This window comes from Tamandua tetradactyla, chromosome 6, assembly GCF_023851605.1.
Source record: "Tamandua tetradactyla isolate mTamTet1 chromosome 6, mTamTet1.pri, whole genome shotgun sequence".
Classification (NCBI taxonomy): Eukaryota; Metazoa; Chordata; class Mammalia; order Pilosa; family Myrmecophagidae; genus Tamandua; species Tamandua tetradactyla.
Window position 1 is genome coordinate 70,568,075 of NC_135332.1, and position 24,402 is coordinate 70,592,476.

General features: G+C 46.2%; 1 protein-coding gene and 1 long non-coding RNA gene across 4 annotated transcripts in view; one reads left to right on the plus strand and one right to left on the minus strand.

Annotated features, from left to right (window-relative positions):
• Positions 1-89: 89 nt before the first annotated feature.
• Positions 90-24,018, plus strand: AFMID (arylformamidase). The gene is made up of 11 exons (XM_077166112.1): positions 90-221; positions 1,226-1,316; positions 20,205-20,309; positions 20,392-20,440; positions 21,364-21,449; positions 21,539-21,611; positions 21,818-21,915; positions 22,168-22,246; positions 22,355-22,496; positions 22,697-22,801; positions 23,564-24,018. Exons 1-11 carry the CDS (start codon positions 162-164, stop codon positions 23,594-23,596), a joined length of 921 nt encoding a protein of 306 aa, XP_077022227.1. The 5' UTR covers positions 90-161; the 3' UTR covers positions 23,597-24,018.
• Positions 677-24,402, minus strand: part of LOC143688308 (uncharacterized) — a 34,853-nt gene continuing 11,127 nt past the window's right edge. Inside the window, exon 3 of one of the 3 annotated variants that reach the window (XR_013177945.1) lies at positions 677-993. This is a non-coding gene — a long non-coding RNA (uncharacterized LOC143688308). Of the gene's footprint in view, positions 994-11,407; positions 11,768-23,448; positions 24,227-24,402 lie in introns of those variants that run through there. The other 2 variants (XR_013177943.1, XR_013177944.1) reach the window with 2 other exon arrangements.

Consider the following 24,402-nt stretch of genomic DNA (forward strand, 5'->3'; position numbering starts at 1 on the left):
CAGGGGAACGCAGGGCGATGGGCGTGGCTCCGTCCCGGGGGTGGGGTCTGGGCGGGGCTGACCACACGGGGTCGCCGTGAGCCCGGGACTCGGGGTGGGCGTGGCTCCGCCGAGTATAAAAGGGCGGGCCGCGCTGCGCCGCTCGGCGTGGAGAGTGCGGGATGGATACCCCTGGCGCGGGCCGTGGGGGCGACGCCCCCTGGAAGAAGATGTCCGCGGAGGTAGGCGGCCTCCGGGCGGGCGGGGTCCAGCTCGGGGCTTAGGGTGGAGGTCTCGGAAGGAAGCTCCAAAGTCCTGCTGGGCCAGGTACCCAGAGCGCCGCGGGGTCCTTTATCTGCCAGAGTCTGGTTCGCCTGAGTTTAGGAATAGAGAGAATGGAAGCCCGGGGGTGTGAAGGCATCCGGAGCCCCACGGAAATTAGGGGCGAATTAGGGGGATACTCACAGGGTTGTTGGGAGGATGAGCGACGACACGCGCCAAGAGCCCTGTCCCAGACCCCGAGGTCTTTGGGTGATGCCCTCCTGTCATCATATTCCTGGTCCAGCCTGCACTGAGGTGCCTTGGAGCCCGTTCTCCAAAATCTTGTCCCCTGTGTTACTTCTGCAGTAAGTCTGAGCATCTCAGCCTCACCTGCCAGGCCCTCCAGCCTCCTGCCCCGCCCCCACCCCACCCCCACCCCGCTGCCTCGCCTCGCCTCCGGGCTGGGTCAGCATTTCCAGACACACTCTGATTCCTTCCCCCTCTCGTCTTGCCTTGCTGACTTCTGCTGCCCGGGCGCCTCTCCTCTCAGTTCTGCCGTCGGAATCATACCTCCCCGGAGCCCAGCGTCGTGCTCCCTCCTCCGCAGGGAGCTGCCCAGCAACCTGCTGTCGGTTGCAGTCGCCACCACGCTGGTTAAAGGCGTGTTGGGGGTGGCGGGGGGCGCGCAGGGAGAACTCTGGTTTCCCTCTGGACCTGGCAGCGCCACGGCTGGATCCGAGAGCGTCTGAGATGCTGCACGGAAAGCACCTCATCACTGGAGGGAGAGTGGGGACGGGAGTTCCAGGCTGGGGGTTACAGGGACTTGAAGGAAGCTCAGGGCCTCTGGGAGGGTCCGGGATTTGGGGCGGGTGTTACTCAAGGTAGGGAGAACCATCCGGACATGGGGGTGGGGTGGGGTGGGGCACGCCCTGTGTTGAGTACGAGGGCTTATGGAGGCTTGTGTCTGTCTGTCTGCATCCCACAGGAGCTGGAGACCCAGTACTGCCCCAGCAGATGGGTGGTTCGACTGGGACCGGAGGAGGCCTTGCAGACCTACGCTCGGTTGGGAATTGAGGGTACCACGTGATGCCCCTCCCCCGGCCACTTGGGGTGGACTTTAGCATGGGGCAACTGTTCAGAGGTGGGAGGAGGCATCCTGGAGCGCCCCCCCAGAGACCCGGGAAAGGTCAGCCATGCCAGCCCTTCAAGGCAAACAGGATGGTTTGGGACAGGAAACATGGCAACAGGAAGGCCGGCACTCAGCTGCTGGACGCGGGGTGTTTTGGCCATTTATTTATTTAACTTTTTTTATTGTAAAATACAACATATATACAAAAAAGCAATAAATTTCCAAGTACATTTTAGCAAGTAGTTATAGAACAGATTTTAAAGTTTGGTATGGGTTACAGTTCCACAGTTTTTCATTTTTTCTTCTAGTTGCTCCAAGACACTGGAGACCAAAAGAAATAGCAATATAATGACTCAGCAGTCATTTGTTAAATCCTTTCTTCTCTGTTTACTCCTCCTTTTCTCGTTTTTTTCTTTTTTGTGATCAATAAAATACATACAAAAAAGCAATAGATTTCAAAGCACAGCACAACAATGAGTTGTAGAACAGATTTCAGAGTTTGGTATGGGTTACAATTCCACAATTTGGTTTCTATTTCTAGCTGCTCTAAGGTACTGGAGGCTAAAAGAAATATCAGTGTAATGATTCAGCACTCATACTCATTTGTGAAATCCTACCTTCTCTGTGTACCTCCACCATCACCTTTGATCTTTCTCCCACTCTTTAGTGGGTATTTGGGCTATGCCCATTCTAACTTTTTCATGTTGCAAAGGGTTGTCAATAATATGGGATAGTGGGGTGGAACTAGTTGATGTTCTGGAGAGGCTGGGCCCTCTAGGTTTTAGGACTTATCTGGTCCAGTGACCCATCTGGAGATTGTAGGTTTCTGAAAAGTTATGCTAGTGCATGGAACCTTTGTAGAATCTTATATAATGCCCTAGCTATTCTTTAGAATTGGCAGGAGTGGTTTTGGTTAGGGTTTGGCACGTTGTGATAGGTAGCAATGTTTAACTGAAGCTTGCGTAAGAGTGACCTCCAGAGTAGCCTCTCAACTCTATTTGAACTCTCTCAGCTACTGATACCTTATTTGTTACACTTCTTTTCCCCCTTTGGTGAGGATGGAATTGTTGATCCCAGGCACCAGGGTTAGGCTTATCTCTAGGAGTCATCCCCCATGCTGCCAGGGGGACTTTCACCCCTGGATGTCATGTCCAGTAGCCAGGAGGGCAATAATTTCATTTGCAGAGTTAAGCTGAGAGAGAGAGAGATGACCATTCTTTTTTTTTTCTTTTTTTTTTTTTGTTAATTAAAAAAAATTAACTAACAAAACATTTAGAAATCATTCCAGTCTACATATACAGTCAGTAATTCTTAATATCATCACATAGTTGCATATTCATCATTTCTTAGTACATTTGCATCGATTTAGAAAAAGAAATAAAAAGACAACAGAAAAAGAAATAAAACGATAATAGAAAAAGAAAAAAAAAACACTATACCTCACATGCAGCTTCATTCACTGTTTTAACATAATTACATTACAATTAGGTAGTATTGTGCTGTCCATTTCTGAGTTTTTGTATCCAGTCCTGTTGCACAGTCTGTATCCCTTCAGCTCCAATTACCCATTATCTTACCCTATTTCTATCTCCTGATGGTCTCTGTTACCAATGACATATTCCAAGTTTATTCACTAATGTCGGTTCATATCAGTGGGACCATACAGTATTTGTCCTTTAGTTTTTTGGCCATTTTTAAAAAGCCCTTTTTATTTCCTTTGGATAAATCAGGGCTAGGGAACTTCACACTAATGATTATTTTTCATCCCTGCCCCTGTATCCAGATTGCTATACATTGATTTTAACTTTTCACTTTTAACATTTGTGACTTTAAAACTTCTCAAAACCAGAATTTGCCTTGTCCAGTTTATTTACACAGGCACTGCCAAGGATTTTTTGATCCCCCCACCCTCGACACACACATACCCACACCCACTCCCTGACCCTCCCCATTCCATCGGCCCGCCCCCTTCCCTTTTGTCCTGTTCTCGGAAGGAATGTTTGGGTTGACATTTTCAAGAGTTGTTACTGAACTTCTCTAAAATCCAAGGAGCCCATCCCTGTAAGGCATGTGTGTTGAGTGGAGAAAGCAGGAGCTGAGGAGGAAGTGTGGGTTGGGAAGCAGCCAGCTCTCCCTGCAGTTGGGAAAATAGAATGTTGCATATTGGGATTGTTTCAGCAAACTGAATGGAGCCTGGAAGATTCTCTGCCTTTTGGAGGTGTCTGGGTTCCCAGGGTCAGTGGCTCTCTGAATGGAAATGCCCCAGGAGGAGGAACAGGCCATTGGGTTTACATTGACACATCCCACCACCCTCCCCCTGCCAATCCATGTGGCAGGAGCTGGGCCCTGCACTGTGCCAAATGCATTTCTCTTCTCTCAATAAAGATTTGGGCATATGGTGAAACATATACATGAGCTTGTAGAAAACCTGTCTGTCTATTTTAATTGTTTTGAAAGATAAAAGCTGACCACCATTGCAAAAGGGAATCAAACGTAAAGAGCAAATACAGAGTTGCAAGGATGTGAGATGATGACAGGGCCAGGATTAGGGTGAGGAGAGTGAGGCACCACCAAGCATGTGCAGGATTGCATCCTGTCTATATTTAAAATTTTTTTTAATTTATTTTTATTTTATTGTTTTTTTATAGATTTAAAATTTGGATATTTATTCATTATGGATTTTGGGAGTAGTAATTTAGATTTTTTTTTTAAGTAGTGCATTAAAATAGTATTTATCTTGGCTGCAGAGGTTTTTGGTGCCCCCTTAAATTTTGCACCCAGGTGAGTGCCTCGCTTGCCTCACTCTGATCCCAGCCCTGCCTGGTGAGGTTAAGCAGTTTTCCCAAGCTCACACACCTGGTGTCAGAGCTGCTTCCCGGAGCTGACCTCCCAGATAAGAGAAGAGCAGGTTGGAAAGGTCAGCATCAGGACAAGTGTTCCACCAGTGGCCTGGGCTGGCAGAGCCCCTTAGAGCCCTTCAGGGTTGCATGTGGTTCTCAGAGGTTACCTCATTGGGATAAAACTCACAGAAGACTGGAGAGGGATGGAAAGCAGATATTGGGGAAATAACGAAAAACAAAGACTCCTGCTGTCTTAGTTTCCTGGCTGCCAAAACAAACCTTTCAGTGGGTTCACTTAAACAATGGCAATTTATTGGCTCACGGTTTTGAGGCTGGAAGAAGTCCAAGGCTGCATTGGTGAGGTGAGCTTTCTCCCAGGAGACTGGTGTTCTGGGGCTGGCTGCCGGTGATTCTTTGTCCTTGACTTTTCCGTCATGTTAATGCACTTGGTGGTGTCTCCTCCTTTTTCCTCTAGGTTCCATTGACTTCCAGCTTCTTGCTCTTTCCGTGGTTTCCTCTCTCTGTCTGAATTGCATTCTGGTTATAAAGGACTCCAGTAATCCAGAGTAGCCCAGAAAAACTCAGCTCAGTTATTTCACCTTAACTGAAATGACACCTTCAGGAGAACTTGATTGACAACGGGTCCACAACCACCAGAATGTGGACCAAGACCAAGGACGTGCCCAGGCAGGGGTGCAGGATTCAGTCTGCCACACCTGCCAGCCAGGAAGCCTGGCCACACAGATGGGCAAGAGACAAAGCTGCTTTGTTACTGAATAAGCATTAAACCGGACGGCAGTGCCCATCAGAGGTGAGCTGCTGAAGCGGCTGCAAAGCCAGAAAGAAATCCCACTAGGCAGACATGACCTGTCACTTGCATGTTCTCACAAAGAACAATAGTCCTCAAGCAAGAGGCTTGACAGCACCATTTTTCAAATATAAAGCACCCCGATCCACCTGGCAATATGTGTCAGCTAACTGCCGTTATCCAAAGGAATGATACTTTTATTTATAATAATAAGTAGTTTTGCAACATAGAGGCGAGATTAGGGACTGCTGTCTTCCTCGACAATCACATTTAAAGAGAGGGCTTCTAGGTCCCTGAGAAAAATAGTCCTGGGTTGTACAACTGGCCAGAGGTGCATTAAAAGATTTACCTGCTTCCCAAAGGGACAGAGACAGAATGAATAATTACGGTTTTCTTAAAATAAGTGCTCTAAGCAAAGGGGATAGTGATGCAAAATCTCTTCCCCATTTTTACACCAGGAAGAATTCATTTTTTTCCTTGTTTTTGATCTGTTTTCACGGTAACAACTCGGATCCCAGGTCACGTAACCATCATCTTAACTTCTGTTGACATTAAGTGGGTTCCGATTCCGAGACGATGAACTTGCAGTGGGGACAGACTCTTTTGATGAGTAGATGGCCTTCCCCGCCCCCTTCTCAGCCCCCCAAGGCGTGGCTTCCCTCGGGCTGGGCACAGGTCGCAATGCTGGGTGAGTGTAGACAGAGCAGCGATTTTAAGAACTGTTTCCTCTACCAGAAATGCATTTCACTGTGACCCTTAGTCAAAATATGTTTTATCTCGTGTCATTTGGCAATATGTGTTCTATTCGGATAAATGCCTTTATCCAAAGGAATAATACTTTTATTTATACTAATAAGTAGTTTATTTACCCAGTCCCAGTTTGAGAAGCTCTGCAAGTTGAGGCCGAGGTGACACTGGGTGTCTCTGTCGTGCCCTATGGCTGTGTCCACTTATCCAGCGGTGGGAAGTGGGGGGATTTTGTGTCATTCTCCTCTGTAGAACATTGGATAAAGTAGGACCCCAATTCCTGGTGCCTTGGGCTTCCCACTTGAGCCTCAGGTCGACATTTGCAGGGGGGTCCTACCTCCGTGAAGGTTCAACAAGCCACCAGAGTCGGGGTTTGCGGGCAGTCCCAAACTCCCCAGACGTCATCCCCAAACACACTCCCAGGGATGACCCGTCCCCCTGTGGGTGGGTGGGCTCCGTGCGACAGCCTCCACCACTGTCACCTGTTGCTGCAGTTGGGCTTCCTCCTTTCCACCAGAGAGTGAAATGAAGAAAAGCCCCTCAAAGTACAGGCCCCGATTATTTTACTACTGCGGTAAAATGCACATAACTTAAAATTTACCATTATAGGCATTTTAGAGTGAACACTTGAATGGCATTTAGTATAGTCACAGTGTTGTGCAGTCACGGCCTCTTTCTAGTTCCAAAACACGTTCATCACCCCAAAACGAAACCCCACACCCCTAGCCGCCACTACACATTCTCCCCCTCCCCCAGCCCTGAGCATCCACTATTCTGTTTGCTATCTCTGTGGTTTGATTTATTCTGAATATGTTGCATAAATGGAAGCCTACAGCGTGTCGTCTTTTGTGGCCGGCTTCTTTCACTCAGCATGATGTCTTCAGGATTCTCCCTTGTCGTATTGATGAGAACCTCATTCCTTTTTAGGCCGAATGATTGCAAGGGTAGACCCCTTTTCTTTTTTTTCTTTTTTTATTGATTAAACAACATACAAGCACATTCTTAACATACAAACATTCCATACATGGTGTACAATCAATGGCTTACAGGATCATCGCATATTTGTATATTTATCACCATGATTATTTCTTAGACCATTTGCATCACTCCAGAAAAAGAAATAAAAAGAAAAAACTCACACATACCATACCCTTTACCCCTCCCTCTCACTGACCACTAGTATTTCCATCTACCCAATATATATATTTTCTAATTTTAACATTTGTGCCCCCATTATTTATTTTTAATCCATATGTTTCACTCATCTGTCCATACCGTATATAAAAGGAACATCAGACACAGGGTTTACACAATCACATAGTCACATTACAAAAGCTATATCATTCTACAATCATCTTCAAGAAACATGGCTATTGGAACACAGCTCTACCGTTTCAGGCACTTCCTCTAACCTAATACACCTTAAACTAAAAAGGTGATATCCATTTCATGCATAAGTATAACTTCCAGGATAACCTCTCGACTCTGAAATCTCTCATCCACTGACATTTTATTTCGTTTCATTTCCCTCTTCCCTCTTTTGGTCGAGAAGATTTTCTCAATCCCTTCATGCTGAATTCCAGCTCATTCTAGGATTTCTGTCCCACTTTGCCAGGAAGGTCCACACCCCTGGGAGTCATGTCCCACATAGAGAGGGGGAGGGCGGTGAGTTTGCTTGCTGTGTTGGCTGAGAGAGAGAGGCCACATCTGAGCAACAGAAGAGGTTCTCTGGGGGTGACCCTTAGGCCTAATTTTAAGTAGGCTTAGCCTATCCTTTGTGGGGTTGAGTTTCATATTAAAAAAAAACCAAGATTGAGGGCTTGGCCTATTGATTTCATTGTCCCCACTGCTTGCGAAAATATCAGGAATTCTCCAAATGGAGAAGTTGAATTTTCCCCCTTTCTCATCATTCCCCCAAGGGGACTTTGCAAATACTTCTTTATTCACTGTTCAAATCACTCTGACACCCCATTTTCTTCACCCGTTCGTCTGCAGTGGACTCTTGGGTTGCTCCATCTCTGGACGCTTGGGTTGCTCCATCTTTGGGCCACTGTGAATAATGCTGCTGTGAATGTTGTAAACATTTTTATTTGTAAGCCGCACTTAAAAAAAATTTAAATTCAACCAACAGACTCATTCTGTCAAGCTGTAGGTGTTCTGAATGCTTTCTTTTATCTTTTGTGCATATCTACTCATGGCCCAGTAGCAGGCCAGTGTGGCTCTCATCAGCCATGTCACACCTCGGGGAACCCTGCTCCTGTAGCTGGCTCTTATTAGGTGACGTCTTTTTTTCTGATTACAGAAAAGAGCATATGCTTACTGGGAAGGATTGACCAAGATGAAATCCTCAAAAGGTCCGCCATGCATTGTTCTCATTTTGATATGTTTTCTTCTCATCTCTTCTCTTTTTTTTCTCCTGTGAGAAAGCATTCTGCATTTACCTGGGGTCCTGTCTTTAATAGCATAGCAGCATTAAAAATTCTTTGTTAAAAAAAAAAAAATTCTTCGTAAATATTCCTCAACCTTTTGCCTCATTTCCTAAACTTCTTCAGCAAGTCCTCACTGTGGCTCAGACAAAAGGGGCTGTTGAAATCGATCAAAAGTGGTGGCTTCTCTGCCCAAGGTGCTCAAATGACCAATTCCTGAGACACCAGGGTTTCAAAGAGAGAAAGAGTTTATTGCTAGGCACAAAGCAGAAGATCAGATGGCTTATCAGCCTAAAATTCTGTCTCCAGAACTGCAGTAACTCTGATAGGTTTTTTTGTTTGTTTGTTTTTTGGCATGGACTGGCACCAGGAATCGAACTCGGGTCTCCAGCATGGAAGGTGAGAACTCTGCCACTGAGCCACTGTTGCCTGCCCTCTGATAATTTTAAAGTATCAAAAGATGGGCAGGTTTAGGATAATGAGTACAGTGTCCCCAGATGATATAATTAGAGGTGATCTAATAATGGAGCATGAACAGACTGATTGCATGCTTAGTCACAGAACATATGTAAGACAGTGGTGGACTTTATATGATAATAGGCGCGTGATTTGTAGTATTGTAATGAGGTATAGGTTTCTTACAGGTTAAATCTAAGCAGGCCTATTTTGGTTAGTTCCAGCTTCCTCTAATAAGATAGTTTAGGAATTGGGGTGGGTTAGTTCTGGGCTGACTCTCGGCCCTTCATTAATAAACATGAGGAGCTGTCTTTGGTGATCATAAGACTGTAATGTTGAAAAACAGGATAAGCGGGTATAAGTGGGGGCCAGTCACAAGGTTTTACAATCACAAGATAAAGGCTGTATAGTTGTACAGTCGTTATCAAAGATCCGGGCTGCTGGATTACAGTTCAGAAATTTCAGGTATTTCCTTCTGTCTAGTCTAATATACTAAAAAGTAAAAAGTATCTATATAATGATTCAGTAATCATAATCATTTCTTAAATCCTGACTTTTTTTTTGTAATTTTTGACTATTCCGTTCTACATATGTAATCAGTAATTCACAATATCATCACACAGTTGCATATTCACCATCATGATCATTTCTTGGAACATTTGCATCTATTCAGAAAAAGAAATAAAAAGAAAATAGAAAAAATTCATACATACCATACCCCCCACCTCTCCCCCTCACCGATCACCAGCATTTCAGTCTAAATTTATTTTAACATAAATCCTGACTTCTTCGTTACACTGTCCTGGGGTACACTGAACAGTGGGTACACTGTACCTAGTCCCTGGTCCTGTCCCCTGACCTGTCCCCTCCTGCCCCTTTGGCCCTTGCCCCTGCCTCCTTCTCCATCCCCCACCCCCCCACCCCCTAGTCCTCTGCTCCCTTCCTCTCCCTCTTTCTGCTACAGCTGGTTTTCCTCTGACTTTGGATCTCCCCGATTTAGCTAAGAACTTGCTGTGGCTGAGCCCCAGTCTCCACCCCACCCTGACCACAGCCCCAGCCTCTCCAGCTTGTCCACTGGCCCTTGTGCTTCTTGGTGGACACTCACATCCTGCGTGTCTCCGATTTGGTGTGGTGGCCCTCGCTTTGGGGTGGGGGGAGAGAAAGGAGGACTTGAGGCAAAGAAGAGGATGGCTGGCAAAGCAAAAGCCCCTTTGCTCAAGGATGGACTCACGTCTCTGCTGTATGTCCCCATCTCAGCTCTCCGTCACTTTCCTTACTGCTCCCCCCACCCCTTTCCTTTTACAGTACCTGTTGCCACCTGGCATCTTATTTATGGTTGCCTGGCTCCATCACTCAGCTGTGAGCTGCACCTGCGTAGGGCTTTATGCCTAGTTTGCTTGCTGCTGTCCCCTACACACCTAGACCAGCCCTGGCATATACCTGGCCCCTCCGCCGCATACCTTGGATTAATTAGTCTCTAGGTGACATGCTTCTCCTAATCCCCTAATACGAGGCCCTGGTCGGGTCCATGAAACCAGCTGGTGGGTCTGAAGGTTTTGCCTGTAAGAGTTTTGACGCTTTGGGTTGTGACTGGTGGAAACCCGGTGTCTACTTTAACCAACATCAAAGGTTGGAATGAGGTGGGGGTTCTGGGGTGTCTCATGAAAGCTCCCTGGGTTCCTGCCCTTGGGTTCAGAGCCTGGAGAGCTGGAGGTATTCTGTCCCTGCACCCCAGCACCTGCCGCCCACTGGGCCACCTCCTGGAGACGGGTGATTTCTCTTTCATGAGGACAGTTGAGTTTTTTGATATCTGAGTGATACTTTAGTACATTTTAATGAGTGCCTATAGCTGCTTGCTTTAGATGGCTATCCAGTTCAGAACATAAATTTCATGATCTTTTTCTTAGTTTTAACACAACCTGAATCTCGTGTGTTCCCATACAATTCAAGAGCTTTGGTGTTAGTGAAATTGCTACCTTTTGGCAAACCCGCTGTCTTGCTGGGCCCGGGAGGCAACAATCGCTCTCCCCGCCTGCTGGTGGGAGTGTGGTTGACAAAGCCCTGGAGGGGAGTTGGCAGTGGCTCTGCTTGGAGCTTCCTCCTTGCTAAAGCAAACACCACGCAGTGGGTCGGTGTAAACAGTGGGAATGGATTTTGAGGCCAAATCAAGGTCTCATCAAGGTGATGCTGTGTTCCCAAACACTGAGGGGTCCCAGGACTGGCTCCTGGGCTTAGCGGTCACATGGCCGTAACATGGCCATGGGGCAGCCTCTCCTGGCCTCTCCCTTCTCTTCCAGGTCCCGGTTACTTCTAGCTTCTAGCTGCTCCGGGCGGCTATCTCAGTCTGTGTCTGAATTTCATTCTGCTTAGAAAGGATGCCAGTTATAGGATTAAGATCCTTTCTGGTTGGTTGGACCCCACGTTAACTGAAGTCACCTCATCAAATGTCCTACTTACAATGAATGGCTTCACAGCACATGAATGGGTTAAGTTTAAAAACATGTTTTTCTGGGGTGCATGTAGCTCCAAACCACCACAGCTTCCAAATGACAAACGCACATACCTTTTTTTTATTGTATAATATGGCATACACAAAGCAAAGAAAGAAAAAAGCAATAATTTTCAAATATATATATTTTTTTCTTTTTTTTTTTTCATATGGGCAGGCACCAGGAATCGAACCCGGGTCTCTGGCATGGCAGATGAGAACTCTGCCTGCTGAGCCACCGTGGCCCACTCTATATTTTTTTATCATCACTTTTTTGGTGTTAAATAGTATACAAAATATATACAAAAAAGCAATAAATTTCAATGCACATCGCAACAATTAGTTGTAAAAAGATTTCAGAGAAACGCACATACCTTTTTTTTCATTTATTCACACAAACCTTTTGATCCAGAAATTCCACTTCTGGGAATAAAGTGTCCTGGATGGCCTGGGACAGCCCTGATGTCTCTCGGAGGGGATTGGCCCATTTGTATATGGATTGGGTCCACAGATACCGAGTGTCTGGTACATGCTGGCCACTCATCTAGGTACTTGGGATGTATCAGTGAACAGACCCGTCAACCCACTGCCTGCGGGTAGCATTGTGATTTTGATGGGGTGCAGTGGCGGAGGCTAGAAATAAAGGGATGGGGTGTGTCACAGTGGGCTCAGGGGGCTGTCGGGGTGCCTGAGGCAAGCAGGGAGAGCTGTCACCAGGGCAGAGGTGGAGGAGTGGGGGAGATGGAGTCCAGGCTACACGGTGGCAGTGGAGGCAGGAGGATTTCCAGATCCTCAGAGGCGGGACGAGAAGGAGTAAGTCCCAGAGTCTGGCCGGAGCCCCTGGCGCAACTAGTTAAATGAGTTAACTGCAGCCCATGGGGAATGCTAAGGAACTGTTTAAGAAAGGAGAGAAAAGAATGGGGAAGCTCCCCGTGTACTGATAATGGAAGATCTCCAAGCTCTAGCAAGGCAAACAAACGGGCAGAAACGTGCTTTCTCCACTGCCATTTAGATTAAGGGAAGGGAATTCTCTACCCACCCCACCTTGTCCGGCATGTGCCACAAGAGTCTTTGCAAACACCTAAGAGAAATTAATAACTGGTTTCCTCTCAGGGGACAGTGGAACTGGGCAGACAAGGCGGAGGGACAGGAGCATTTTGCCAAAAATCCTTTTGTGTATTTTTAAACCATATAAACATAATTTCTTCAAAGGCAAAATTAATGGCATTCAGTTATTTTTGGATTAATGCTCAATTCACTCATAATTGTCACAGATTAAGTTCCCCTAAACATTTAAACACAATTTACAAAATGCGATTAAGATGCACTTAAGCCCACCAAATACGCAGGTTTACATTGAAAGCTAATAGAATTTGGTGGTTCTAATAAATGAAGACAAATCTAATTAGCTAATTGATTCTGTTAAGTGGCTAAAAGTCACATCCTGCAAAATGTGTCCTGCAACTGGCATCGGCATGTGGGGACCTTTGAGCTTTTTGTTCTGGTCATTAGACCCTCACTGGAGGGTGGCACCTCAAGTCCTCCCAGCAGCTGATCCATCTGAGGTTTTAGGAGATGGAAACCCACCACTGCCAGCATGGGAGCGGGAGGGGGCCCACAGAACATAGCCGAACAGCTCTCTCCAAAGAAGCCCTCTCCCCACTTTGTCCCCTCACTCCTTTTTATTTGTCTTAAACTTCTATTATGATAATATTTATATACATACAATGCAAATGTTCCCATTTTACCGCTTATGTGTGTATGGCTCAGTGATATCCAGTACATTCGCCATATCGTGCCCCCATCACCACCATCGAAAACTAACATTTTTCATCACTCCAGCAGAAACTGTAGCTGTGAAGCAATAACCCCTCATCCTCCCCTCCCCCCGGCTCCTGGTCACCTGTAACCTACTTTCTGTCTCAATGAACTAGCTTATTTTAAGGTATTTCATATAGGTAGAATCATACAGTATGTGTCCTTTTGTGTCTGGCTTATTTCCCTCAGCATGTTTTCAAGGTTCATCCACCGTGTAGAATGTACTGACGCTTAATTGTTTTTAATTGCTGAATAATGTTCCATTGTTCAGAGAGTCCACCTTTTGTTTGTCCGTTCACCTGTTGATGGGCCCTGGGGTTGCCTCCATCTTTTGGCTGTCATGAACAGTGCTGCAATGAGCATTGATACAAATACCTGTCCGAATCCCTGCTTTCAGTTCTTTGGGGCATATACCTAAGAGCGGAATTGCTGAGTCAGAAGGTAACCTATGTTTAATTTGCTGGGGACCCGCCAAACTGGTTCCACGGTGGCTGAACCATCTTATATTCCAACCAACAGTGTATAAGGATTCCTATTTCTCCATTCCTCACTTATACTTGTTCTTTTCTGTTTTATTTTTAAAATAATAGCCATCCTAGTAGATGTAAAATGCTATCACATTGTTGTTTTGATTTGCATTTGACTAATGGCTATGATACTGAGCATCTTTTCATGTGCTTATTGGCCATTTGTATATCCTCTTTGGAAAAGTGTCACTTCCCGTCCTTTGCCCATTTTTAAATTTTTGTGGTTACATATAAACAACGTAACATTTCCCATTTTCACCACTTTCAAGTGTGCAATTATCAAAACTTTTCCATCACCCCAACATAGAAACTCTGCACACACTGAGCCTTGACTCGCCAGCTCCTGCCCCTGGTTTCTGTCACTTCTCCCCACTGCCCAGTTTGGCCTCACCCTGCTGTACATGGGATTGTGTGACTTGTTTATGCTCTTAACATCGTCAAATAATCTTCAGTGTTTCCTTTTTGATTATTGCTTTCCAAGTTCTCATATCAGCTTCCTGTAGCCACCAGAGCAAACACCATGAGCTGGGTGGCTTCAATCAGCAGCATTATGTTCTCCCACAGTTTGGAGACCAGACATCTGAAATCAGGTGTGGGTGGGGCATGCTCCCTTGGCTCCTGCCCGGGGGACCCTTCCTCACCTCCTCCCAGTTGCTGCTGGTACCAGCCATCCTGGCATTCCTTGGCTTGTAGCCGCATCCCTCCCATCTCTGCCTCTGTCCTCACAGGGCCATCTGCCCCATGTCTGTCTGTCTGTGTCTCCTCCTACTTTTTTCTTTAATGCAATTTTATTGAGATACTATATTCACACACCATACAAACTATCTGAAGTACATAATTACTGGCTCACAGTATTATCACATAGTTGTCATAAATCCCCATGATCAATTTTAGTACATTGTCATTGATCCAGAAAAGAAATAAAAATTAAAAAGAAAACCAAAATCCTCCCATACTCCTTATCCCTGCCCTCCTCCCCATAGTATTGGTACAGTACATTTGTTACTATTGATGAAAGAATATTAAAATATTACTCTTAACTATAGCCCGAGTTTGCAATAAGTGTATATGTTTTAATGCCACATTTGCTTTTCTAAAACATTTTGTATTGTGAAATGTAACATATTCAAAAAAGCACTAAATTTCAAAGTACATTTTTTTTTTTTGAAGCCGACATAGATTTGTTAGGACTTATGAACAGAAAGGTCTCTAGTGGCAACAGTACAGAGGGGTTTTACTCCACAAAGGGGCAGAAGTGCAAAGGGCAATGCATCAAAGTATATTTTAACAAGTAGTCATAGAACAGATTTCAACTTTTGGTATAAGTTACAGTTCCGTTTTTACTTTCTAGCTGCTCCAAGATACTGAGACTAAGAGAAATATCAGTATAATGATTCAGCAATCACACTCATTTGTTAAATCCTGTCTTCTCTGTTATAACTCCCCCTTCTACTTTGATCTCCTAGTCTTTAGGAGTATTTGGGCTATGTACATCCTAATTTTTCCATGTTGGAAAGGAGTGTCATAGGGGGATGGAACTAGTTGATGTTCTTGGAGAGGCTGGCCCCACTGGGTTTCAGGGTTTACCTGGCTTAGGAACTCATCTGGAGGTTCTAGGGTTCTGGAGAGTAAACTTAGTGCCTGAAACTTTTGTGGAATCCCAGATAGAGCCCTGGGTGTTCTTTAGGGTTAACAGGAATGGTATTGGTTGGGGTTTGGCAAACCATGGCAATTAGCAATATCTAGCTGAAGCTAGCGTAAGTGCAGCCTCCAGAAGAACTTCTCAACTCTATTTGAACTCTCTTAGGCACTGATACCTCATTTTGTTACGTTTATTTTCCCCTTTTTGATTAGGAAGGCATTGTCGATACCGTGATGGCAGGGCCAGGCTCATCCCTGGGGTCTTGTCCTATGTTGCCAGGGAGACTTTCACTCCTGGATGTCATGTCCCACGTAGTGGGGAGGGCTATGATTTTCCTTGCTGAGTTGGGCTTAGAGAGAAGGGGCCACATCTGAGCAACAAAAGAGGTTTTCCAGAAGCAACTCTTCGGCATAATTATAGATAGGCTTAGCTTCTCCACTATAGAAGTAAATTTTATTGAGCAAGCCTCAAGATCAAGGGCTTGGCCTATTAGCTAGTGAGTTCCTAATGTTTGCGACAGAATCAGGGGTTTCCCAGATGGGAAAATTTAATAGTTCTTTAATTTTTTTCTCCAGTCCCTCTAGGCATTTTGCCTACACTTTTTAATTATCTGCCCAACAGACTCTGGGATGCATTGAGGTATTATATTAAGCTATACAGAATGACATGCCCTCATTCCCACCCTGGGCTCCTTGTTTTGGGGTTGCTAAAATGAGCATCCAAGCAGATTGAGTTAGATTGTATGCTATAGAAAATTTAGGTTTTGGACAAAATAAACCTCTCTTCCTTTGGTCTCATATAGTAATGAAGTTCCAAAATGTATACAATATCATCCTTTACCCTGTTTTCTGATTTACCTTAGTCCCAGTCAGATCATCATCATTCTTATCTCTGTTTGAAGCCAGTTCTCTTTTTTTTGGTTTCTTTAACAGCTGTATGTAGCATTGCTGATTTTCGGAGCTGCAGGATTCCAAATCTTTGTCTGAGGTGTCACACAGGTACCCAGAATTCCAGGGAAATACCAGATTATGCACATATAAAGACCTGTTTTGTGTCCCAGGATATGGTCTATCCTGGAGAACGTTCCATAAGCACTAGAGAAGAATGTATATCCTGCTATTTTGGGATGCAATGATCTATATATGTCTATTAGGTCTAATTCATTTGTCACATTGTTTAGATTCTCTGTTTCCTTGTTGATCCTCTGTCTGGTTGTTCTGTCTATAGTGGAAAGTGGTATATTGAAGTCTCCCACTATTATTGTTGAAACATCTATAACTCCCGTCAGTTTTGCGAATATTTTTGCCTTATGTACTTCGGAGCTCCTTGATTGGAGGCATAAACATTTATGATTATTATTTCTTTTTGGTGAATTGTCCCTTTTATTACTCTGTAGTGTCCTTCTTTGTCTCTCATGACATCTTTCATTTAAAGTCTATTTTATCTGATATTAGTATAGCTACTCCTGTTTTCTTTTGGCTACAGCTTGAATAGAAGATCTTTCTTCATCCTTTCGGTTTCGATCTATTTTGTATCCTTGGGTCTAAGATGAGTCATTTAAGCAGCACATAGATGGGTCATATTTTTTTAATTCATTCTGCCAATTGGTATCTTTTAATTGGTGAATTTAGTCCATTAATATTCAGTAAAGGCAGTTCTTACATGTACCATCTTATCCTTTTAGTTTTTATTTGTCAGATCTAAATATTATTTTCCCTCCCTCTCTCTTTTTATATTTTAAGTTACCCTTTCTGGTACTCTTCAATCCTGTGCCCTCTCCAGACCTCTCTCTCCTGATTTTTTTTTTTTTTGTATTTTTCAGCCAATGGAACTCCCTTTAGAATTTGGAATTTCTCTTGGCAAATTCTCTCAGCCTTTGTTTGTCTGAAAAGTGTTACTCTCTCCCTCAACTTTGAAGGACAACTTGACTGGATAAAGGGATTCTTGGCTTGAAGTCTTTCTCGTTCAGGATCTTAGATATATCACAGTACTGCCTTCTCACTTCCAGGGTGCCTGCTGCGTGGTCCAAGCCCAGTCTTACGTGGTTTCCCTTGTATGTGGTGAATTACTTTTCTCTTGCTGCTTTCAGAACTTTCCGCTTCTCTTCAACATTTGACAGTTAGATTATGTGTCTTGGAGTAGGTCTATTTGGGTTTATTCTTTTGGGGGTTCGTTGATTATATTTGATTTGCATATTTATGTCTTTTATAAGAGTTGGGAAGTTTTCCCCCAGTATCTCGTCTACTACCCTTCCTAACCTCTACTCTTCTCTGTCTGGGACACTGATGATTTTCATCTTCGTGCTTTCATGTTGTCCATCATTTCTCTGAAATCCCATTCCATTTTTTTCCATCTTTCTTGCCATTTGTTCTTTCGGGTGTTCAAGTTCAACCATCCTTTATTCTAGCTTGCTTATTCTTCTACCTCTTCAAGTCTGCTTTTGTTTGCCTCCATTATATTTTTAATTTGGTCTACAGTATCTTTCATCTCTGTGGGATCCGCTATTTTACTATTTGTTCTTTCAAATTCTTCTTTATGCTCCTCCAGTGTCTTCTTGATCTCCTTTTTTTTTTAAAAAAAAATCCAATTTTCTCTGTTATACTCCTTCTCTTTTAATAACATATATACATAAAAGCAATGAATTTCAAACTATATCAATCATTGCAATTAGTTGTAGAACAGATTCCGGAGTTTGGTACGGTTTACAGTTCCGCAATTTTAGGTTTTTATTTCTAGCTGTTCTAAGGTAATGGAGGCTAAAAGAGATATATCAGTATAATGATTCAGCACTCATACTTTGATCTCCTTTATGTCAATATAAGCATCCTTGATTAATTGTTCCAATTCCTGGTCTCCTCCGGTGTTTTCATTTGATCATTTGGCTGGGCTGTATTTGCCTGAATCTTTGTGTTTAGTGATTTTCTGTTGTGTTCAGGGCATGTATTTATCTTACTGAGGTTATTCTGTAAGTTGATTTTCTTGATTTGCTTGGGTATATGTTGAAGGCCCCTTTTGCACTTGGTTTGCAGGTAATGCTTGCCAAGCCAAAGCCCAGATCTCTTGGAGGTGCTGCAGTTCTCATTGAGGCTTCTCAACAGATGGTGCTCTCGAGCCACCTTTTCCCCTCAGCCCGGCTTCTCCCCACCTGCCGTGGCTCAGCAAGATGGGGGTGGGGGTGGGGGCCGGGGAGCTGCTATTCACGGTGCCCGGTAATTCACGGTCCCACTGATTCATGTCCCTCGCTGCAGGCTTTGGTCCTGGGGTCTCAGGTATCACTTCTTTCCTCTTGGCATCGTTGCTGGTTTGGGTGGGGGGCTGGAAGGCTGGGGGGCTGGGAGGCTACTCACACCTGGCGGGTAAGTAGGAGTTCGCCCACAGCTGATGAGGATGAATTTGCTGGGCCTGCTGCTGCCACTCTCTTTCCCTTTGGCCAGTCAGTTCTGTGATGATGCTCTGGACGTTGGCATTACTGGGGACAGCCGCCACTGGGGTGCTGGGCATAATGGGGTGGTTCGTGAGCTTGATCCACGCTGAAAACTTGCAACAGTTGGGATTTCCCACCTCTGTGGAGGCCTGTGTTTGACCAGCTCCTGTCGGACAGGGGGCCTCGAGGATTCCTCCTCTGATGCTTCACCTGGGGCATTTTGAACAGGAAGGGGAAGTCTCTGTCTTTTGAGAATCAGTAGCTGACAGGGTTATTTCAAAATAAAAGTTAACAAAAAAATGAGCTGAGCAGCACAAAGAAAAGAAAAAGGCGCCTGCTCACTCTCTCCAAGCCTAACTCTGCAAGTGAAATGCCCTCACCCCTATGTGGGACATGACATCCAGGGGTGAAAGTCTCTTGGCGGTGTGGGAGAGGACTCCCAGGGCTGAGTCTGGCCCTGGCACTGGGATCAACAATGCCATCCTGACCAAAAGGGTTTGTTTGTTACAAAAGAATTGTAACAAATAAGATATCAGTGGCTGAGAGAGTTCACACAGAGTAGAGAGGTTACTCTGGAAGTCACTCTTAGGCAAGCTTCAGTTAGATATTACTACCTATCATAATTGCCAAACCCCAACCAAAACCATTCCAGCCAATCGTAAAGAACACCTAGGGCAATATATAAGATTATACAACATTTCCATGCAGTAACGTAACTTTCCAGAAATCTACAACCTCCAGATATGTCCCTGGACCAGATGAGTCCTGAAACTTAGAGGGCCCAGCCTCTCCAGAACATCAGCTAGTTCCATCCCCCTATCCCATATTATTTAAACAGCCCCTTCCAACATGAGAAAGCTAGAACAGCCATAACCCAAAATGCCCCTAAAGAGTGGGATAGAAAGATCAAAGGTGCTGGTGGAGTTATACAGAGAAGGTAAGTTTAACAAATGATAATGACTGCTGAATCATTAAACCGATATTTCTTTTCGTCTCTAGTATCTTAGAGCAGCTAGAAGTAAAAACTTAAAATTGTAAAATTGTAACCCATACCAAACTCTGAAATCTGTTCTACAACTAATTGTTGTACTGTGCTTTGAAATTTATTGCTTTTTTGTATATGTTCTTTTCCACAAAAAAAAAAAATAAAGGAAAAAAAGTCGATTGTAATGATAAAAAAACATTTAAGCCTTCTAGCCTCCTATATTCTGGAGCAGCTAGAAGGAAAAATCTGAGAGGATCGTATGGTAACCCATGACAAACTGTGGGATCCATCCTGTAACTATTTGTGGAAGAGTGCTTTAAAACTATTGTTTTTCTTTTTCTTTGCTTTGTATATGTATTATATAATAAAAAAAGTTAAAAAAAAAAAAAAAGTAAAGAAAGAAAGAATGAAAAGGGTGCTTGTCGGATTGGCAGGCAGGCTTGCAGACAGATGCCAGCCTGGGATTGGGCCCCCCCTGGGGCGAGCCAGTTTGGTTTCATTGTAGCCACACACTGCGCCCTTCACACCCGGCACAGGCTCGCGCTGGGGCTCGGGGACGCGCCTCTCTTGAGAGGCCAAGGGGCTTCCACCAGAAACATTTCCATCCTGAGATGAAATAGAAGTCGCTGCCCTAGATGGTGTGCTGACGGCGACCTGTTTGTGTCCCGAGGCAGCCACCAGGAGCGCGCGGGCCGCCAGAAGGACCCTGCTCCATGTCCCTTACGGAGAGGGCCCCGGGGAGAGCCTGGACATCTACTTTCCCGACGGAGCCCCTGGAGGTAAGTGGGGGGACCCGCGCGTCCCCGTGGAGCTCCGCCCAGCACCCTGTTGGATGTCTGTGTGTCCTCCTTTCTTTTCCAGCTCAGCCTTTCTGCATGTTTTTCCATGGAGGATACTGGCAGAGTGGAAGGTGAACCGGGGCAGGGGCCGGGAGCGGGGGGATGTGGATGAGTGGAGAAAAAAGAAAAAGGGATTCGTCTTTCCCTGGAATGTCAGTTTCTTGTGGCAGCTGCAGCAAAGCATACAGGCTGGGAGGCTCGAAACAGCAAAAATGTATTCTCTCTCTCTGTTCTGGGGCGCCAGAGATCTGAAATTGAGGCATCGGCAGGGCTGCTCTCCCTGAGGCTCTAGGGAGGGCCCTTGCTTGCCAATTCCAGTTTTTTCTGGTGGCCCCAGCGTTCTGGGGCCTTATTTTCAAATAAGGTCGCGTTCACAGGTCCCGAGGTCAGAAGTTGGACCTATCTTTTTTGGGGACAATTCAACCCCTGCACCCAGTAAGAAGCATGTCCAGCCTACCCTCTCACTGAGGGTAAGGCCAAGGTGACCAGCCATCCCAGTTTTCCAGGACTGACGGTTTTCCCAGCATGTGGAACTTTCGGGATGGTTCTGGGCATCTGGGGCTGTTGGTGTCCCTAAACTAAGGAGAAGGCTATTGGGCTCTTGGAGACCCTGCTGTCCCTTTGCACCTCCTGAAGGAGCTGCTGCCCTTTGAAAAGAACCCTCTCGAGCTACACTTGTTGTGTCCTTACCCTCTGCCACTCAAAATACTCTGTGTCTGGTCCCCTTCACTCCTCAAAAATAGCACCCTCAGAGAGGAAGCAGTTATCCCCATTTTACAGATGGGGCTTCGAGGTTAAATAATGTCTTCAAGCTCCCCTAGGTGGTGTGGAGTGTGGCAAGAGTTCAAACCAGACAAATGGACTCCAAGGCCTGCCCTGGTCCCCGTCCCCAACAGGACCAGAGAGGGCCAACCCTCTGGGTGGACAGGACACGGTGGCAGCCATCCAGGGGCTGAGTTGCCTCCAGTTGGCACATGTCTGTCTCTTTCCCCAGTAAAAACACGTCGGCCTTCATGGTCAACCCGCTGACCGCCCGGGGAGTGGCCGTGGTCGTGGTGGCTTATGACGTCGCTCCCAAAGGTAGGGGTGGCCACTGCAGGTTTGAAGTCCCATGGGCTTCGCGGCGAGGGCCCACATGGATCCTGACGCAGCCTGTGCTCCCTGGCCAGGCACCCTGGACCTGATGGTGGAGCAGGTGACACGGAGCGTCGCGTTCGTGCAGAAGCAGTACCCATGCAACGAGTGGGTATCGCTGCAGCTCTTCCTCCTTGTTGGACCCGTGCTGGGCGGGAGGATGGTGGAGTTGGCCGCTTGGCCTCTGGACCACAAGGCAAATCTAGCGTCCTCGATACCGGCCTGAGGCTTTGGGGCAACCGGATGCAAATCTGGCTCTGAGGCCAAGAGCTATGAGGTCTCCATCCCCTTCTCTCTGCTCTGACCCACCCCAGGGGGATTTACCTGTGCGGACACTCGGCTGGAGCCCACCTGGCCACCATGATGCTCCTGGCCGACTGGACCAAGCATGGAGTCATGCCCAACCTCAAAGGTTCCATGGGGACAGTAGCCCAGGTCCCAGGCAGGCTTCTCCCTCCCCTGGTGCGCCTGAGGGTTTGGGCCCAGCTGCTGGAAATCTCGAAGGGCTGTGAGAGTTCCTTTGCCTCCTCTCTGGCCCCTTCCCCAGGTCTTGTCTTGGCCCACCTGGTGGTACAATGACCTGGCACCCGGGTTAGGGCCTGGCCTGGGGTGGAGTGTTAGCCTGGCCGTGGGCCTGGCCCGTTACTTTTCTCCACCGTCACAGGTTTCTTTCTGGTGAGTGGGATCTACGACCTGGAGCCCATTCTCTACACCTCCCAGAACGCCCCTCTGCTCCTGACCCTGTGAGTCCCTTGCTCCCCACGCCCGGGCCTGTGGGAGCCACGAGCCAGGTCAGGAGGGCTGCCCGGAAGCTTCCCTGTGTGCTCACCCACTCCCACCCCCTTCACCAGGGAGGACGCGCGGAGGAACAGCCCACAGCGGCAGCTGGAGGCCACCCAGAAGCAGCCCGCGGCCCCCGCCTGCCGCACGCTGGTGATTGTGGGCCAGCACGACTCCCCCGAATTCCACCGACAGTCCAGGGAGCTTTTTCAGGTATTTCCAGCCTCCCGCTTTGGGCGGAGGTCAGGGGTCACTGGATCGGCTAGTTCTCTCCCTAGCACCTTCCTCTGGATTTTACCCCCACGGACCCCAAGATCCTCGGTCATTTCTCCAATAAATAATGAGCAGCTGATGGGTGCCAGGTGCGGTGCCAGCCGCCCCTCTCCTGCTCTTTGTTCATTTCTCCCACCCAGACCCTCTGCCTCCGAGGGTGGGATGCCTCATTTGAAGAAATCCGTGATGTGGACCACTTTGAAATCATTGAGCATCTAACCCAGGTGGATTTTGCGCTCACCCAGGTGGGGCTACGTCCTTTAAACTTTTTATTTTGAAATCATTTGAAGCTTGCAGGATAGTTGCAAAAATAATATAAAACCCATACAGAGAATTTCAGCCTATCCCCCACCCCCCACCCCAGGTACCAGATGCTCCAATTTTAACATTTTGCCACCACATTTTCCTTATTCTGTCTCTCTAGCTTTCAATCCATCTGTCTATGTTCTAAACATATGAGAGTAGTGGCATACATGATGCTCCTTGAACACAAAATATTTCCACGTCCTTTTCCTAAGAACAAAGATATTCACTTAGGTAACCACTTTAAGTGCAGTTATCAGGTTCAAGAACTCTAACAGTGAAATAATGCCTACAGTCTATATTCCACTTTTTCATAGGTCCCAGTAATGTCCTTTTGCGCCTTTTCTCCTCCATTCTTAGCTCCAGTCTAGTATCATGTATTGCGCTCATCATTTCTCCTTCTTTTTTAACTGTGGGAGCACATATGCCACAGCACTGTTCCCATCCCAGCTAGTCCCAAGCATGCCATCCAGTGGCATTAATCACATTCAGTGTCCTGCTACTCTCACACCTTCTGTTACCAGAACCTTGTATTCCTTTTTTTAACCCGGGAAAAGTAAATTCCCATAAATGACATCTCTTGAAAAAAAAGAGAAAAACCAGCCAATATCTTTAATCAGATTCTTGGCAAGAGCTTTCCCTGAGTGATTTGCATAAGGGCCTCCCCAGCTCTGGGGCTTCTGTTTCCTTTCTTCCCACTCCAGATCATTTTGAAAACAATCTTCCCTGAGATCTGACGGCACATGCGCCGCACCAGCACCTGCGAAGCTTCTCCAAAGAAGCAGGACCGCGACCCCCAGCGCCCAATAGAGGCTTTGTGGGTCTGCCCGTCCCTGCAGGAGGCCATTCCTCCTGCTGCTTTCAACACCGATAACGTTCCCACGTTCTCCCTGTCCTGTCCTGGGTCACGCGGGCTCTGGGGTGGCCTCCGGCCGAATCTGGCCCCGCTGCCAGGCAAGACCATATGATGAAAACGAGAGTTCACGGTGACATACAGACTTCAGGCCGCTGCCCAACTCTGAATGAGCCAGAGCTAGGAACGGTTTTTATGTTTTAAATGGTTGCAAAAAAAAAAACTCAGAAAAGAATAGTATTTCATGACACGAAAAAATTGCAGGAGATTTGCATTTCAGTGCCCATAAATAAAGCTTGCACATTACACGCTGTCAGTGGCTGCTTTCACCTGACACTGGCAGAGTTGTGGAGTCACAAGAGACACTCTGTGGCCTGCAAAGCCTAAAATATGCATTTTACAGAAAACGTTTGCATAAGGATTTCCAGTGGGGTCTTGTCCTGTCCTGTGCTCCAGTCCCCTGTCCGCTAGACGTTTGGGTCTGTCCCTGAAGGTCCTGGGTCTTAGCCATGCCCTGGGGGGATAGTGACATTCACAGGTAGAATTTGCTTCCACTGGCTTCCCCAGGGGCGTGCGTGATTCTCAAAGAACCGGCTGTGCGAATCCACAACCCACTGCCCTTTTCTCTCAATCTAAGTAGCTGGCAGTTTGAGAGTTTCCACTGTGGCATTATTGATAATAGCAAAAAAT